Source organism: Bufo gargarizans, chromosome 11, assembly GCF_014858855.1.
Source record: "Bufo gargarizans isolate SCDJY-AF-19 chromosome 11, ASM1485885v1, whole genome shotgun sequence".
Classification (NCBI taxonomy): domain Eukaryota; kingdom Metazoa; phylum Chordata; class Amphibia; order Anura; family Bufonidae; genus Bufo; species Bufo gargarizans.
The window spans coordinates 62675611-62694361 of record NC_058090.1 but is presented as its reverse complement, the minus strand read 5'-3'; the positions used below and the strand labels follow the sequence as shown (position 1 = coordinate 62694361).

Sequence of the window (18751 nt, the reverse complement as noted above, 5' to 3'; positions counted from 1 at the left end):
TAAGATGACTTCCTGAGAGCGATGGAAGGAAGAAAAGGTTCGGTGAAATAATTACTCTATCGTCCAAAATATTCAATAGAGACCATTCTCCCTGTTGGATTAGATGTCGGCATAGGAAGTTTGCGGTCACATTCTCCTTTCCTCTCACGTGAACTGCAGAAATTGATGAGAATCTTCTGCCAATTGAAATATTTCCTGACTGAGGGACATAAGACTCGGCGATCTGGTACCTCCCTGCCTGTTGATGTATGTCACAGCTGTCACGTTGTCTGAATAAATCTGAACATTTCTGCCTCTTATTAACTGAAGACTCCCCTTCAGGGACATCAATATAGCTTTTTATATAGCTTTTTATATTCTCTGAAATTGTGAGAAATTGTGAGACTGATCCTGACTCTTTCGATCCCACTGACCCTGTAGCAGAAGAGACTGTATATGAGCCCCCCAACCGAAAGGGCTTGCATCCGTGGTGAGAAATAAGACCTCCTGTCTCCGCCACGGGACACCTCCCTGAAGATTTGACAGGTTGGTCCACCAATCTAGGGAGGAGAGGGTATGAGGTGATGGATAATCAAGTCTAGGGATAAGGGATCTTTGTCCCAGACTTCCAGAATTTGTAGCTGTAGAGGTCTGGAATGGAATTGCGCCCACTGTACTCCTGGGATAGCCGCAGTCATGAGACCCAGGACTGACATGGCCTTCCTTAGGGATACTGACTCCCGAAAGGCAAGTCCCTGAACCTGGGATATGATTAGGCTTGTGAAGGGGAAGAGAACAAATCTGCTGCCTTGAGTCTAGGATCATCCCTAAAAAGGTGCTCAACTGACTCGGCACAAGATTAGACTTCTCTAGGTTCAGGTCCCAACCCAATATGTCTAATGCATCTCTGAACCATGAAATCTGCCCCATTAGCTATTCCGACGTCAGAGAGGAGGAGGAAGTCGTCTAGGTATGGAATGACCACCAGATCCCTCTCTCTCCGATGGGGCATCATTTTCACCACAATTTTCGTGAATACCCTGGGGGCTTGAGATAGTCCAACTGAACCGCTACTTTCAGGTATCTGATGACTGGGATGTATGGGGACGTGGTAGTATGCATCCCTGAGATCTAGGAATGCCATGAAACACTCTGGAAACATATTTAGTAACATAGACTTGATTGTTATCATACGAAATTTCTCGTACACTAGGAACTTGTTCAGCAATTTTAGGTTTTTAAATTGTACGGTAGGAGCTATTAGTTTTTTTTGTACAAAAAAAGTTCAATAAAAACCCCTTTTTTTCCTTGAACTGGGACTTCTGACAGAACATTTTTTGCTAGAAGGGAAGATACTTCTGAAACCAATGCCGCTTGCTTTTAGGGACTGGAACGATAGTCTATTACAACATATCTTTCTGGCGGCAGTCTCAGAAAATTTATCTTGTAGCCTTCTGAAAGGATAGAGATTATCCAAGGGCTGTTTGATATTCTCCTCCAATGTTCTGCGAAAATTAAAATCCGACCTCCTACCGGGGCTCTGGCATCATTGCTGCTGCTTTTTGGAGGCTTTTGCAGCAGAAAAAAAGATATCCCTTGGACTTTCTGGCAGCACCTGGAACCTGCTTGGATACCTCCCGCCTTCTATAGGTACTTTTATTTGGTTGAGGGCGAAAAAGGTATTTTATGTGACTGCTGGCCTGTTGATGGGAAGCCCTTCTTTTTATCTGAAGCCTTCTCAAGCAGGTTATCTAACACAGGGCCAAATAGGAATTCACCCTGGCAAGGTATTGCGCATAATATAGCCTTAGAGGAAGAGTCACCCTTCCAGTCCTTCAACCATATGGCTCTCCGAGCTGAATTAGAGAGGGAGGAAGCTCTAGCCGAGAACTTCAAAGAGTCCGCAGAAGCATCCGCAAGGAAATCTATTGCGTTAAATATGGTTGGAAAGGAGGAAAGCAACTCTTCCCTTGGGGTTCCCTCTTTAATATGCTCCTCTAGCTCCTTTATCCAAATCTTAAGTGACCTAGCCACAGAGGTGGCAGCAATAGCAGGTCTAAAAAGGCACCCACCATTGGCTCCCAGCTCTTTTTTAAGTCAATCTCAGCCCTTCTATCCATAGGATCCTTTAAACTCCCAGAGTCTTCAAAGGGAAGGGCTGCCTTTCTAGAAATTTTAGCCACAGGGGCGTCTTATTTTGGGGCTCTATCCCACGCCACCGAAACTTCCTCATTAAACGGGTATTTACGGTTCAAGGCTGAAGGAATAAAACACTATCTGGTCTGCTCCACTCCTTTTTAATAACTGCAGAAATGTTTTCGTGGATGTCAAACCTTTTTATCTTTTTTGGGCCCAAACCTTCAAACATGGAGTCTCTAACAGGCTGTTGTTCTTTATAATCATCTAGCCCCATATCATCTAGCTCAAACTACTCTAAGTAAGGAGCTAATATTTTCTGTCTAAAACAGTGATCTTCCCGCTATATGATCATCAAAGGATTCATCCGATGATGGTCCTTCTCCCTCTTCCTCCAATCCTGATAATTCATGGTCGCTGGAGGGGGGAATAGACGCGGCTGCAGAGGTGCTGGGGCGGTTCTGCAGGAGGCTATTAACCGACTCCTTTACTGACTCTTACTTTGTCCCGGATCATCTGTTTAAGACTTGTCATAAGAGATGGGGCCTCATCCTCTAATAGCTTGGTCACGCAGACTTGGCAAATAGGTTTCCCGCAGCCGGAGGGTAGCTTTTTCTTACAAATAGCACACCCCTTATCTCTGGATCTGGAGACCCTTCTACTCTCTTTGGACACCTAAACATAAAAATAGCCCCATAAGAAAAAAGAATTCTAGAAATCTGGGGTATTAACCCCTCTTACCCCACCGTAGTACCGAAGACTCATTGGTGGTTTGAGTGGGTTCTGCGCGCTGTGACTGTTCCATGTTTACGCTTGAATAGCAGAGTATGGAGACAAAATGCTGCTAGCTTCTTCTCCAGCTAGCAGTGTGAGCTGGCTGAATTTTAACTCTGCCGGGCGCGCACCGGATCCTCCCACTTCCGGTCTTCAGCAGCACATGCTTCCTTCCACTGCCCTGAGCAATATCGGCATCCGGAAGTGACTTCAGCGCCAACCACCGAAACCGGACGTGACGTCAGCGCAAACCACTGAAACCAGAAATGACGTCAGACGCTGACAGCCGAACATGTGGAACACGACCACAGAGGTTCACCACTCAGGAAACCTGAAACAAGCATCTCGACGGAGAAGGGACCGGAGCGGTGGGGGGGGGGGGGGGGGGGGGAGGGAGAAACAGAGGTCCAGACTTCTGCAGCAGCTTCTTAAAGAAGACTTACACCGCCGGGTAGGCCCTCCTCTTAAGGTACTCACATGGGGCGCCCCCAGCTCTGCTTTGTGGTGTGGTGTGAATCAAAGACCTGTCCCTTAGGACAGGAAACAGAACTGGTATGAAGGGGGTCGGAACCTCCTTTTCAAGTTGTTGTGTTTCCTGTTTCCTGTCCTGAGGAGGGGGGCGGACACTATCCAAGGGTGCTGTCATAGGTGAGAGGGGGGGGGGGGGTTTATATAAATTTCCCCATAGCCTATAAAATTATAACTATTAAATTATAATACTTTAAATATAAGCTTTCTACACCATAAACCTACAAGTACAAGAACTCATTAGATCTTTTCATACAAGTAAATACTGCACTTGTGCTAATACACAGATTGCTTTATAGGAGGACATTACCTTCCAACTAGACATATAAACAGGTTTAAAGCAGACACTCGCTCATCTTCTCTGTGTTTCTGAAAATATGCAAAATATAAATATGAAAATATAAGCAATACCAAAAATACATTGCTATATAGGACTATATACTAATGATCTAAGTCAAATGCAGCTTTTTAGCTTTTTCCACCAAAAAGTCTCCATACCACTCCAGATCTGACTTGCGAACATCTGCGTGCCAACTGTCTAATAAGTGAATGGGCCTCTGGCAGCAAGGGTTTCTCCAAACTGGCAAGCAAGGCATACAGCCACCGACCCTGTTAGCAATAAAGAGAGAAACAGTTTGATTCCTGATGGGCAGACTATGACAAACTACATAAAACGTATCAATCTTTACCAGTTCTGGAGTAAAATCTGTTTCTTCAAACCAATTCACCAGGTACTCCAATACACTTGTAACAGTAGCCTTTATAAAACAGAAAAGATAAATGTATTCATTCATTTGAAATTCTTGAATCTAGGGTACAGTGACCCATTTGTTTTTTTATCAAGTTATTATATCGTTGGTGATGTTTTTTCCAAATCACTGTTAAAAACTCTTACAGTTTTCACGGCAACCACTGAGCCTCATGATACAATGATAATTTTTTTCAGCAGCCATCTCACAGGCAGCAGCACAGGCAATATGGCTACCCCAGTAACACTGCCCTGTCTAAAATCCCTGAATTTGTGTGGACTGACTTTCCTCTTCCCCACTTTTTTTGGGATGTGTTCTCATATCTCCTGATGCCTTAGTTTCGGATGAAACTCTTTATACAGCCCTCAAAGTATACAACCCTCCTCTCTCCACTGGGACCCGACTCATGCCCGTAAAAAAAGTTTGTTAAGACCTCAAGCTTCCCGAGCTCCCTGGGAATTCCGCAACTGAGGTGAGATCCACCCGCTTTTTTATTTTTTTTATCCCTCCCACTGGGAGGCAGTGTTTATCGTTTTTCCTTCTCACTTATTTATTTAGTTGAAAAAACTAAATAAAAAAAAAAAAAAAAAAAAAGATAATTATATAAAAATGATATAAAGGAAAAGGGAGTGGGAGGAAGGAATAATATATTAAAAAAAGAGGGAGAAAGGAGGGAGGAAGAAGAAATGAACGCATTGCACCCGCAATTAATCCTGACCCATTCATTTCATCATTTGTGCGTTGCGTGAAAATCACAGCATGTTCTATATTCTGCGTTTTTCATGCAACACAGCTCCATAGAAATTAATGGGGCGGCGTGAAAATCACATTGTATCAGCAAGCAAATGCGGATGCGGTGCGATTTTCACGCAAGGTTGCCAAGGAGAGAAGGGATTAGCGACCCGGGACAACAATTACTTTATTATTTTCCATTATAACATGGTTATAATGGAAAATAATAGCATTGAACTCCTTAAGGACTGGGCGCATTTTCACCATAAAGGTTAACTGCCATAAAGGATAACTGTCACATTTAGACCCTAATTTCAATTTTCATATAAGTAGTTACTAATAACATGATATTCCAGAATCAGTTACTATTAGACTGACTTACCCCATATTTAGGAAGATTCAGCCCTTAGCAACCAGTCTGCATAAAACTGCAATTTCACTATTCCGTTAAGATGGCCGCCACTCCCCTCACCCTGAGGCTAATCCCGCCTGCCCTCACTAGCCAGTTACAATAGCTCCCCCAAAAGTGTCAGTAACCAGAACCCTCCCCCTAAAGGGTTAATCTCCTGCAGCACAAAGGGGTCCTCTTACCACATGTTGCTTTCATTTATACACGGAGCAGATGGAAGATCTCCCTTCCCTGTTGTGCACTGCTTCAACTCTGCATTCTCCAGCTCTGCTGAGTGAGGGAGCGTCTGCCAAGCGCAGGGACAGGGAGAAGTGCACACAGCCCGGGCACTGTTATCAGCTGCTGGGGAGGACCTGGCTTTAATGATTTACTTACAGTCCCTGGCTGTCATTAATGTGACCTTGCATGCAGCCTGCTTCTACGTCCTCCATCCTTCAACAGATAGACGGACCATGCATAGCAACCCGATTTTAAGCACATGTAAAAGTAGGCAGTACAGGGAAAAAATGTGAAATTAAGGGGTAATTGAATACACAGTGAAAAGTTGAAATAGGGCCACCAAGGTGATATTAATCACCACAATCCAATACTCCCAAAAAAATAAAAAAATAAATAATTACAGTTATCCTTTAAGGACCAGGGCATTTTTTGCAAATCTGACCAGTGTCACTTTATGTGGTGATGACTTTAAAATGCTTTGACTTATCCAGGCCACAAGAATTAATGGAAAATTATACAATTTCAAAATGTCACTGTTTTGGCAGATTTTCCATTTTAATAATTTTTTTCCAGTTACAAAGTAAGGGTTAACAGCCAAACAAAACTCAATATTTATGGCTCTGATTCTGTAGTTCACAGAATCATATGTGGTCGTAAACCGCTGTACGGGCACACGACAGGGTGCATAAGGAAAGGAATGCCATATGGTTTTTGGAAGGCAGATTTGGCTGGACTGGTTTTTTGACACCGTGTCCCATTTGAAGCCCCCCTGATGCACCCCTAGAGTAGAAACTCCAAAAAAGTGACCCCATTTTAGAAACTACAGGATAGGGTGGCAATTTTGTTGGTACTATTTTAGTGTACATATGATTTTTAGTTGCTCTATATTACACTTTTTGAGGTAACAAGAAATAGCTGTTTTGGCACAGTTTTAATTTTTTTTATTTACAACATTCATCTGACAGGTTAGATCATGTGGTATTTTTATAGAGCAGGTTGTCACAGACGCGACAAAACCAAACTATGACTTTTTTTTAAGGATTCTTTAGTGGCTCCACATTCTGAAAGCCATAGTTTTATTTAAGATATATTGTGGCTCACCCGTATCTGATTTATGATTAAGGTGCTCTGTTTTTAGGATGATTCACCTGCTCATCCAATATAAGGTATATGTATAAAGAGATTCTAGATAAAAACAGGCACTCACCATCTGGTATAGTATGTAAACGGATACTTTACTCAATAATATATTGCAGTTCACCACAAATTGATACAATATCTCACGATATACATAGAAATATATATAAAATGATACACTATACTAAAACAATTAAAATGTCAGATAGGAAATACCCTATATTAGCCAATTCCTACTTGCTGGCTGGTATAGGTTTTTGGGATAGATATCTTGTAGTACACTCATAGTAACATAGAAACATAGTACATAAGGCCGAAAAAAGACATTTGTCCATCCAGTTCGGCCTGTTATCATGCAAGTTGATCCAGAGGAAGGCAAAAAAAAAATTTTCCCCACTTCAGGGGAATAAAAAAATTCCTTCCCGACTCCAATCAGGCAATCAGAATAACTCCCTGGATCAACGACCCCTCTCTAGTAGCTATAGCCAGTAATATTATTACGCTACAGAAATACATCCAGGCCCCTCTTGAATTCCTTTATTGTACTCCCCATCACCACCTCCTCAGGCAGAGAGTTCCATAGTCTCACTGCTCTTACCGTAAAGAATCCTCTTCTATGTTTGTGTACAAACCTTCTTTCCTCCAGACGCAGAGGATGTCCCCTCGTCAGAGTCACAGTTATGGGGATAAATAGCTGATGGGGTCCTGGGGATAAATAGCACACTTGTGTCTGAATAGTGCTATATTTCTTATTCACATACAAAAATACACATTTGTTAGTGTTTTTCCACCCCAATTGCGGTGTCACGTGAAATGAGTGGCGTGGCTAACCACTGAGGAAGAGTGTGACCCCTCGAAACGCATCTGGCTGGCCGGAGAGGACAAAACTACCCACATAAACCCGTACAAAGCGTATGTTTGAATAACATTGCTTTTTACAAAGACTGACTTCTCCATATCAGTACATATCCTGAAGCGCAAGAAGGATCACCTGACTTGTACCTGATTTGCCCTATTGCGAAACACAGCGAGAGTTGCCGGGACGGTGACACACTAACAAAGCAAGACCGGACGATCTCAGAGGAAGGTCTCGTGGGATGCCGAGAAGCCGAAATATACAACCTGGAGTAAAGACAACGTAACACCGAATCATGGTGGAGACTCCATACGGCACGAAGCATCAGGCACCAAAGTAAAAACCGATCCTGTGGAAGACGAACAGCACTATAAGAAGTGCACCGCTAAGGGCAAGGTAAGAGGGAGCGCATCAGGGGGATGCCCCAGACGCAAACCCTAGAAATTGATACCTAACCCTCAGGAAAAAGGGTGCCTGTTAACATCAAAACAAGTACCGAATATCATTGGGAGAATTGTGGTACAATTATATGACACATTCTTTTGAGACTGAACACTATAGGAGACTTTTTTGTACCGTATTTCACCTTATTTTTTGTACCAATCTTTTTAAACTGTACCTGTCACTTTTTTTCGTATGATTATTATGGACACTCCACTCATTTCACTTGACACCGCAATTGGGGTGGAAAAACACTAACAAATGTGTATTGTTGTATGTGAATAAGAAATATAGCACTATTCAGACACGAGTGTACTACAAGGTATCCATCCCAAAAACCTATACCAACCAGCAAGTAGGAATCGGCTAATATAGGGTATTTCCTATCTGACATTTTAATTGTTTTAGTTTAGTGTATAATTTTATGTATATTTCTATGTAGATCGTGAGATATTGTATCAATTTGTGGTGAACTGCAATATATTATTGAGTAAAGTATCCATTTACAAACTATACCAGATGGTGAGTGCCTGTTTTTATCTAGAATCTCTTTATACATAGTTTTATTTAGTTTTGGGTGACTGCCTTGTGTAGGGGTTATTTTTTTTTTTCTGGATGAGATGACAGCGGTGATCGGAACTACACATGAGGTACCGGTAAGTCAGGTGTCCTTAAGTACCGGGACATCATGACATACAGGTAAGTCATGTGTCCCCAAGAGGTTTAAACGCTTTTACTTATCCAGGCTATTCTGAGATAAAAATTACCCCATTTTGGAAATCACGGGATAAGGTTTTGTTGGGACTATTTTTAGGGCGCATATGATTTTTGGTTGCTCTACATTACATTTTTTGTGAGGCAAGGTTACCAAAAATAGAAATTATGAAATTTCATCTCCATTTGCCAAAGAGCTCATTCAGACTGCCGTATGCCATCTGCAAAAATGCGTATCCTTTTTTGCGGATTAGATGCTGACCCAAACACTTCTATGGGGCCCTTTTCTATTCCACGGTTCCGCAAAACAAATGAAACATGTCCTATACTTCAGTGTTTCCCAACCAGTGTGCCTCCATCTGTTGCAAAACTACAACTCCCAGCATGCCCAGACAGCCTTTGGCTGTGCGGGCATGCTGGGAGTTGTAGTTTTGCAACAGCTGGAGGCACACTGGTAGGGAAACACTGCTATACTTGTTCGTAAAAATCAGGACATTGTCCCATTGAAGTCTATGGGTCCGAAAAATACTGAATGCTATTTGTTTTGATCCGCAAAAAGGATAGCATTCAGTATTTTTGCGGACAGCGGACGGCCGTCTGAATGAGCCCATAAACTGTTGAGGAACACCTAAAGGGTTAATAAAGTTTGAAAATCAGTTTTAAATACCTTGAGGGGTGTAGTTTCCTAGATGGGGGTCACTTTTATGAAGTTTCTACTCTAGGGGTGCATCAGAGGGTCTTCAAATGGGACATGGTGCCAAAAAAAAAAAATCTGCCTTCCAGAAACCATACGGCATTCATTTCCTTCTGCTCCCTGCCGTTTGGTAATACAGCAGTTTACGACCACATATAGGGTGTTTCTGTAAACTGCAGAATCAGGGTAATAAATTTGTCCCAAAATAGCCGTTTTGGCACTTTTTTTTTTTACAGTGTTCATCTGAGGGGTTAGGTCATGGGGTATTTTTATAGAGCAGATTCTTACAGACGCGGCGATACCTAATACGTCTACTTTTTATACATTTATTTAGGTTTTACACTATATTATCCTTTTATAAACAAACAAAAAAAAAATATTTTAGTATCTCCATAGTGCAAGACTTTTTTTTTGTCAATTATCTTAGGTAGGGGGCTCATTTTTTTGCGGGAAGAGAAGACGGTACAAAAAAAATAAATACTTTTTGCACCGTTTTTATTTATTTTTTTGACCGTGTTCATCTGAGGGGTTAGGTCCTGGGGTATTTTTTATAGAGTAGATTCTTACGGACGTGGCGATACCTAATAGGTCTACTTTATTATTTTATTTTTCCAAAATATTTTTTTCAACATTTTCTTTTTGTTTTAGTGTCTCAAGTATGAGAACCATAGTTTTTTCCCCCCCAATTGTCAGTGGCTAAATAGAATTAAAATTGGGGCAGGGGGATTAGAAATTTAGTACTCCATGGAAGTGTGGTACTCCCTGAAGCAACAGTCAATACAGAGGCCCGGATGATCGTGGTGTCCTTCCGTATCCCCCTCCTGTGACACACACGGCACTATTTTGGGATCGGGCGCCTCCAGTTCCTGAGGTACTCCAGCCTGCTCTTTCCTGCTCAGAAAAGATCAGGGCCCTGAGGACTGCCTTATAGTACTGAAGAAATTTCCCTGTGTTGCCCACGCTCTGGGACAGCACAAAAGAGTTATACAAGGCACAACCGGTACCAAGTAGACCGCAACTTTTTTTGTACCATGCCCGGGTTTGCGCATGACATTATATGGCTTGAGGACCTGATCAGAGAGATCAACTCCTCCCATATACCGATTGTAGTCGATGATACAATCGGGCTTGAGGACCGTTGCCGCGGTACCTCGCACAGGGACAGGGTTGATGCAGTTACCGTGAATTGTAGACAGTACAAGGACATCCCTCTTGTCCTTATATCTGACCAGCAACAGGTTTCCACTGGTAAGGGCACGGGTCTCACCCCTGGGGATAGGTACCTGGAGGGGGTGGGTAGAGAGGCCACGTTGATATTTCCGCACGGTCCCACAAGCGGACGTGGATCTGGCAGCGAGGGACTGAAACAAAGGGATACTAGTATAAAAGTTATCCATGTACAGGAGGTAACCTTTATCTAGCAGTGGGTACATAAGGTCTCACACAAGTTTCCCGCTAACACCCAGAGTGGGGGGACATTTTGGGGGTTCAATAGGGGAATCTCGCCCCTCGTACACAGGAAAGTTGTAAGTGTACCCTGAGGTACCCTCACAAAGTTTGTACAGCTTCATGCCATACCTCGTCCGCTTAGAGGGAACATACTGGCGGAAAATGAGTCTCTTCTTGAAAGCAATTAGAGACTCCTCAACCGTGACCTCCCTTCCAAAAATTTGGCCCCAAAGTGATCTATGACCAGCCTGATTTTGTACAGGTGGTCATAGGCAGGATCACCTTGGGGGGGGGGGGGGGGGGACATGCTGCTTTATCTGCATAATGCAGGCATTTCCGGATAGCCTCAAACCAGGTAAGTGTCATGGCCGCACTGTAAAGTGGGGTCTGGTAGAGGACGTCCCCACTCCAGTAACGCCTGACAGTTTTTTTTTTTTTTTTACACTAGGCCCATGTACAGCACGAGGCCCCAAAACCTCCTCATCTCAGCAGCACTGACCGTAGTCCAGCCACTGGCCCTAGCCAAAAAGGAGCCCGAGTGTTGAGCGAACATGTTCATTTGCTCCCCCATCAGATTCCCAAAATGGTCACTGAAAAAAAAAAAAAAAAGGACTAAAAACGTCAGTCATATTAAGTGAAGTAAGTGAAGCCCACTGCGGGAATCTGGATTCCTGCTTGGCCAACAAAATCAGGAATCGCGGGCTCAAAATGCTCTGGGGTAGACCAGACAAGTTCACTGTAGGGGGCTCCGGTGGACTTATCTGTTGGGCCGGAAAACTAGTACGAGCCCCAGAGCTGCTCGTACTAGTGTGGGCCACAGGGTCCCTGGCATGGCGGTCCCGTTGCGCCGCCTTTGAGGCTCATCATCGCTAGATGAGGAAGACGTGGATGACAAAAGGAAAGTGGGGTCATCCTCGTCCTCACTGGGACTCTCGGAGTCAGAGGCAAGCTGGGCGTATACCTCCTTGGCCGAGAACATCCGGCAGGCCATAGGGAAGTGTGTGCGTGTGTGTGTGTGTGTGTGGGGGGGAGGGGGGGGGGCACGGGTGACACTGAAACCGGTCATTTAACCCCACACATGTCAGAGTCAGTAGCAATCGTGGCATTCCATGAGCTTAAAGGGGTTGTCCACTTTGCACTTACAGTTGACCAGTGTGTTTGCAAGATGATTATATGGCACTTAGTAATATAGTCTCTGTTGAAATTCTGCACCATTTCCATATTTTAACAGGTCTGTCCCTTAACCACTTCAACCCCGCTAGCTGAAACCCCCTTACTGACCAGGCCACTTTTTACACTACACTATTTTCACCGCTTATTGCTCGGTCGTGCAACTTACCACCCAAATGAATTTTACCTCCTTTTCTTCTCACTAATAGAGCTTTCATTTGGTGGTATTTCATTGCTGCTGACATTTTTACTTTTTTTGTTATTAATCAAAATTTTACGATTTTTTTTTTTGCAAAAAATGACATTTTTCACTTTCAGCTGTACAATTTTGAAAAAAAAAAACCGACATCCATGTCAATTTTCCCGCTAAATTTATTGTTCTACATGTCTTTGATAAAAAAAAAAAAATGTTTGGGCATAAAAAACAATGGTTTGGGTAAAAGTTATAGCGTTTACAAACTATGGTACAAAAATGTGAATTTCCGCTTTTTGAAGCAGCTCTGACTTTGAGCACCTCTCATGTTTCCTGAGGTTCTACAATGCCCAGACAGTACAAACACCCCACAAATAACCCCATTTAGGAAAGTACCCTAAGGTATCCGCTGATGGGGCATAGTGAGTTCATAGAACTTTTTATTTTTTGTCACAAGTTAGCGGAAAATGATGATTTTTTTTTTTTTTCCCTTACAAAGTCTCATATTCCACTAACTTGTGACAAAAAAGAAAAACTTCCATTAACTCACCATGCCCATCACAAAATACCTTGGGGTGTCTGTGACGGTATCATCCGTGTCACCGTCTAGTATTCCCTTCTCCCCTTGAAATAGCACAGCCAAGTAATCCACAGAGCAATAAATCGCTAGTATCGCCGGCATCGCCAAATAAGTCTATACATTAGCCCAAGCTGAATGCTAGAAATACTTTACTGGAAGACTTCACATTGCTTTTATCCCCTGCTCCCATGCAAGGGAGACACCCACAACAACCATACATTAACCCATAACACAAAGGTTACAACCCACATACACACCATGGTTAACATAATCAGGATAATACACATTGCCCTTTGTCCTGAGAGACAATCGAATTACAACTCGGTTGTCTCCAGGACAGAGGACAATCGCCAATACACACAGAGAGACAATGGAACAGACATCACTTACTCAACATACAATGTCCCACCCTTTACAATACACATAGACATTTAACACATCCCAACATGGCATGAATTAGACCAGGAATTCAAAAGTTAGTACAAGTCTCTTTGGCCTGGATGTACTTATGGCTTTTCTGCACAAAACCGGTGCATTCAACATGGGACCATAATCGCATGGTAAGAGGCGGGCAAGTAGTCCTTTCCAAGCACTCGTGGCAACCTCAAAAGAGGGGAGTTTGTCACATATCTTCCCTTTGGGGTTAAGACTAAACAGGTATCTGACCTCCTGTCGGTCAGTACCTAGATTAGTCGGGAAGCCCACCCACACAGAAACATTAGCAGAGTTTCCCACCCACGGTAAATAGTTAACAGGGTAGCTCACCCACCAGGGACTGTACTGGTCTGTAGGTCCCAGGTTGTGGTAAAACAGTTCCGCATCCTCAGTCTCCCTGGTGCAGCTAGGCAAACTGCTGGGGCTACTTGGGGAACAGCGGCCAGCGGTGTTCTGCACTGATGCCAGCACTTCTGCTGGGGCGAGGGGGGTGCAAGCCAGTCCTGTAACAAGGGGGTCGGTGGAGCAGAGGCTAGCAGCGCTCTGCCCTGATGCCAGCACTTCTGCTGGGGCGAGGGGGGTGCAAGCCAGTCCTGTAACAAGGGGGTCGGTGGAGCAGAGGCTAGCGGCGCTCTGCCCTGATGCCAGCTCTTCTGCTGGGGCGAGGGGGGTAAAAGCCAGTCCTGTAACAAGGGGGTCGGTGGAGCAGAGGCTAGCGGCGCTCTGCACTGATGCCAGCTCTTCTGCTGGGAAGGGATCAGTGGGTATCGCAGGCTCATCCCCTGCCCCCAGAACTCGGTTGGAGGGATCAGTGGGTATCGCAGGCTCATCCCCTGCCCCCAGAACTCGGTTGGGAAGTAGCTGGGAAGGGGAGGGCTCGCTTACCTCCTCCTCCTGGTATCCCTGCGGAGATGGCTGGGGATCTGGACCGACCGTCCAGCATCCCTGTAAGACTGGCACCGAGCCTGCGGTCTCATCTGCGCCCGTGTAGAGGGGTTTGTGTTCCCCTTTTCCCGGTATCTCCGGCTGCTGTTGGAAGGTGAGGCCGGTTGTCTCTCCTCCCCAGGACTCTGGTTGCTGTAAGGCAGAGGGACCCAATATCACCTCCCCCTGGAACTCTGGTTGCCGCTGGGGATCTGGGCAGGCGGCCCAGCATCCCTGTAGGGCCGGTAGAGAGACCTCGGTCCCATCTCCACCTGCCATCTGTGGGTCATCCCAGGACAAGTCTATGAGGTTGCTCACCTCTGAGGTTGGTTGGGCAAACGAGGGTATAATTTCCAGGCAATCCTCTGGGCTGAGGGATGGTGGTTGAGCTAGGTTGAACAGTTGACGGTAGCTCTGCTCCAGCTCCCACTCCATGGTGACTAGATGAATCAGGTCTGGCCCCAGGTCGTCCGCTCGGGGAAGGTCCAGCTCGGTTTCCCTGATGTCGTGGATGTCCCAGAAGCGACATTCTGTGGGGCATCCAAAGTCATCGCCCTCATCAAAGGCTTCCCACAGTAAGCCCGGACCATTATAATCCTCTCCCTCCGGCAGATAGTGGTTAGTCATCCATGGGTTGCGCTGGGTGGCATACCACTTTAGTGCCCGGTACGCTTTGTCCAGCCACAACTCCCTCCAACTCAGGGTCTCCAGTTCTGTCACCCACTCAGCCAAGGGTTGCTTTCCTAGGAAGGGTGACCGCAGGGACACGAGTACCTGGAGCCTCTGTTCCTCACTGGGAAGACTCTCTCTGCGCTGCCACTGTACCTCCTCCAAAGCGTCATACCACAGCCCCTTTCGAGTGGCATCTCTGTAGTCCAGTGTGCCCTCCTCTGATAAAGGCCCATCCTGTTGGGCCAAGTACTGCTGCAACCTCCAGTTAAACTCCTCTTCCATGTTGCTGTGGATAGGAACGCTGCCCGGTAGCTAGCTCTGTCCCTTGAGCTCCTTCAAAGCCAGGGTTGCTGCACGAGTGCCAGCGTTGCCCTCCATGCACCATACACTAGTGCCTTCCTTGAATCCTCTGTGCAGGGAAAAAGAAGGGAAAATCCCGCTGCTTGCCACCAGTTGTGACGGTATCATCCGTGTCACCGTCTAGTATTCCCTTCTCCCCTTGAAATAGCACAGCCAAGTAATCCACAGAGCAATAAATCGCTAGTATCGCCGGCATCGCCAAATAAGTCTATACATTAGCCCAAGCTGAATGCTAGAAATACTTTACTGGAAGACTTCACATTGCTTTTATCCCCTGCTCCCATGCAAGGGAGACACCCACAACAACCATACATTAACCCATAACACAAAGGTTACAACCCACATACACACCATGGTTAACATAATCAGGATAATACACATTGCCCTTTGTCCTGAGAGACAATCGAATTACAACTCGGTTGTCTCCAGGACAGAGGACAATCGCCAATACACACAGAGAGACAATGGAACAGACATCACTTACTCAACATACAATGTCCCACCCTTTACAATACACATAGACATTTAACACATCCCAACATGGCATAAATTAGACCAGGAATTCAAAAGTTAGTACAAGTCTCTTTGGCCTGGATGTACTTATGGCTTTTCTGCACAAAACCGGTGCATTCAACATGGGACCATAATCGCATGGTAAGAGGCGGGCAAGTAGTCCTTTCCAAGCACTCGTGGCAACCTCAAAAGAGGGGAGTTTGTCACAGTGTCCTTCCCAAAATGGGGTAACTTGTGGGGTAGTTATAGTGCCCTGGCATTTTAGGGGCCCATATGCGTGAGAAGTAGTTTGCAATCAAAATCTGTAAAAAATGACCGGTGAAATCCGAAAGGTGCACTTTGGATTGTGTGCCCCTTTGCCCACCTAGGCTGCAAAAAAGTGTCACACATCTGGTATGGCCGTACTCAGGAGAAGTTGGGGAATGTGTTTTGGGGTGTCATTTTACATAAACCAATGCTGGGTGAGAGAAATATCTTGGCAAAAGACAACATTTCCCATTTTTTTTATACAAAGTTGGCATTTGACCAAGATATTTATCTCACCCAGCATGGGTATATGTAAAATGACACCCCAAAACACATTCCCCAACTTCTCCTGAGTACGGCGATACCACATGTGTGACACTTTTTTGCAGCCTAAATGCGCAAAGGTGCCCAAATTCCTTTTAGGAGGGCATTTTTAGACATTTGGATCCCAGAAAAAAATTTTTTTTTGGGCATAAATTAGCGGAAATTGATTTTTTTTATTTTTTTTTCTCACAGAGTCTCACTTTCCGCTAACTTGGGACAAAAATTTCAATCTTTCATGGACTCAATATGCCCCTCAGCGAATACCATGGGGTGTCTTCTTTCCAAAATGGGGTCAGTTGTGGGGTGTTTGTACTGCCCTGGCATTTGAGGGTCTCCGCAATCATTACATGTATGGCCAGTATTAGGAGTTTCTGCTATTCTCCTTATATTGAGCATACAGGTAATGAGATTTTTTTTTTTTCCCCGTTCAGCCTCTGGGCTGAAAGAAAAAAATGAACGGCACAGATTTCTTCATTCGCATTGATCAATGTGGATGAAAAAATATCTGCCAAAAAAAAAAAAAAAAAAGGAGGGGAAAGGCGTCTGCCAGGACATAGGAGCTCCGCCCAACATCCATACCCACTTAGCTCGTATGCCGTGGCAAACCAGATTTATCCATTCACATCAATCGATGTGGATGAATAAATCATTGCTTTTTTTTTTTTTTATACATACAAAGTGTTTGCCAAAGCATAGGAACACCGCCTCCTTCTCAGCTCATATGCCTTGGCAAACGTATCTTTTACTGCAGAGGAGAAATCTCGTCTTGCAGCGCCGCATACACCGACTTGTGTGTAATCTGACAGCAGCGCAATGCTTCTGTCAGAATGCACATCAGTGCTGCAGCTAGTCGATCGGTTGGTCCACCTGGAAGGTACAAAAAAAAACAGACCGCAACGCAATAATTTTATTAACATTGGAACAGAACATATAAACTTTAACTTTTTGAACTGAGCATTAACCTTTTTGCTTACTGGTGATTTTTTTATTTATTCACCTTTATAGTACAAACCTCTCCTTCCCCATGGGACAATGTGCAAAGCGCAAATCGCCCAAAGATGTGGCAAAGTGCGTTATGCACTTTGTCCCAGGTGAGAGGAGAGGCTTGCAGCAGCTGTGTGTGAATGGGCCCTAATAGCCCTGTGTGCCTGTCCTGTGAGATGATCCCTATGCTAGGTGTACCTGTGTGTGGTACTTCCGGAAACACTCCCCTAAGCATAGGGCAGGGTGGTCAGGGCAGTCAGGACAGAAATAGCGGGCGTCACGCCTTATTCCACTCCTGCTACAGACACGACATCTTTTTCGGGGTGACGGTTGGGTTGAGGTACCGGCAACGACATTGGGGAAATGTCGCTCGTGTAGACTGCTAACTACACTGGTGGATGGGGCCACGGAACCTCCTGGGTACAGGAGGTTCTCGATGATCTCTTCCTGAAATTTGAGGAAGGATCCTGTTCTCCCAGCCATACTGTAGAGAACAAAACTATTATATGCAGCCAATTGAATCAAATATACAGACATCTTCTTATACCAGCGTCTGGTGAGTCGGGAAACTAAATACGGAGACAACATCTGGTCATTGAAGTCCACCCCTCCCACGAGCAAATTATAGTCGTGGACACAGAGGGGCTTTTCAATGACTGGTTGCTCGCTCAATTTGGATTGTCGTGTCTGCGTGAATGGAGAAGAGCATGTAAACATCACGCTTGTCTCTCCATTTCACCGCGAGCAGTTCTTCGTTACACAAGGCAGCCCTCTCCCCCCTTGCAAGACGGGTGGTAACGAGCCGTTGGGGGAAGCCCGCGCGACTAGTTCGCGCGGTGCCACAGTAGCCAATCTGTTCTAGAATCAAATGCCTGAAGAGGGCCACAATTGTGTAGAAATTGTCCACATAAAGATGGTACCCCTTGCCGAATAAGGGTGACACCAAGTCTCAGACTGTCTTCCCACTGCTCCCCAGGTAGTCAGGGCAACCGACCGGCTCCAGGGTCTGATCTTTTCCCTCAGACACGAAATTTGTGGGTATAGCCTGTGGCCCTTTCACAGAGCTTATACAATTTGACCCCATACCGGGCACGCTTGCTTGGGCTGCATTTTTTGAAGCCAAGGCGCCCGGTAAAATGTATTAGGGACTCGTCTACGCAGATGTTTTGCTCTGGGGTATACAAATCAGCAAATTTCTGGTTGAAATGGTCTATGAGGGGCCGAATTTTGTGGAGCCGGTCAAAAGCTGAGTGGCCTCTAGTGACAATAGCACCTCTCATCCCAAAGTGCAGGAAACGCAGGATGGCCTCAAAACGTGCCCTGGACATAGCAGCAGAGAACATGGGCATGTGATGAATTGGGTTCGTGGACCAATATGACCGCAATTCATGCTTTTTGGTTAGACCCATGTTGAGGAGAAGGCCCAGAAAAGTTTTAATTTCGGAAACTTGGACTGGTTTCCACCGGAAAGGCTGGGCATAAAAGCTTCCCGGGTTGGCGGTTATAAATTGTGTGGCATACCGGTTTGTTTCG

At 45.0% G+C, this 18751-nt stretch overlaps 1 protein-coding gene across 2 annotated transcripts in view; it reads right to left on the bottom strand.

Moving 5' to 3' along the window:
- Positions 1 to 18751, bottom strand: part of GEMIN2 (gem nuclear organelle associated protein 2) — a 273847-nt gene that overhangs the window by 47324 nt on the left and 207772 nt on the right. For both annotated transcript variants that reach the window (XM_044271557.1, XM_044271558.1), the window contains 3 exons: positions 4107 to 4175; positions 3916 to 4026; positions 3728 to 3786 (listed from right to left, as the gene is read on the bottom strand). In XM_044271557.1, the coding sequence (XP_044127492.1) occupies positions 3728 to 3786; positions 3916 to 4026; positions 4107 to 4175 (239 nt within the window). The remainder of the gene's footprint in view (positions 1 to 3727; positions 3787 to 3915; positions 4027 to 4106; positions 4176 to 18751) is intronic.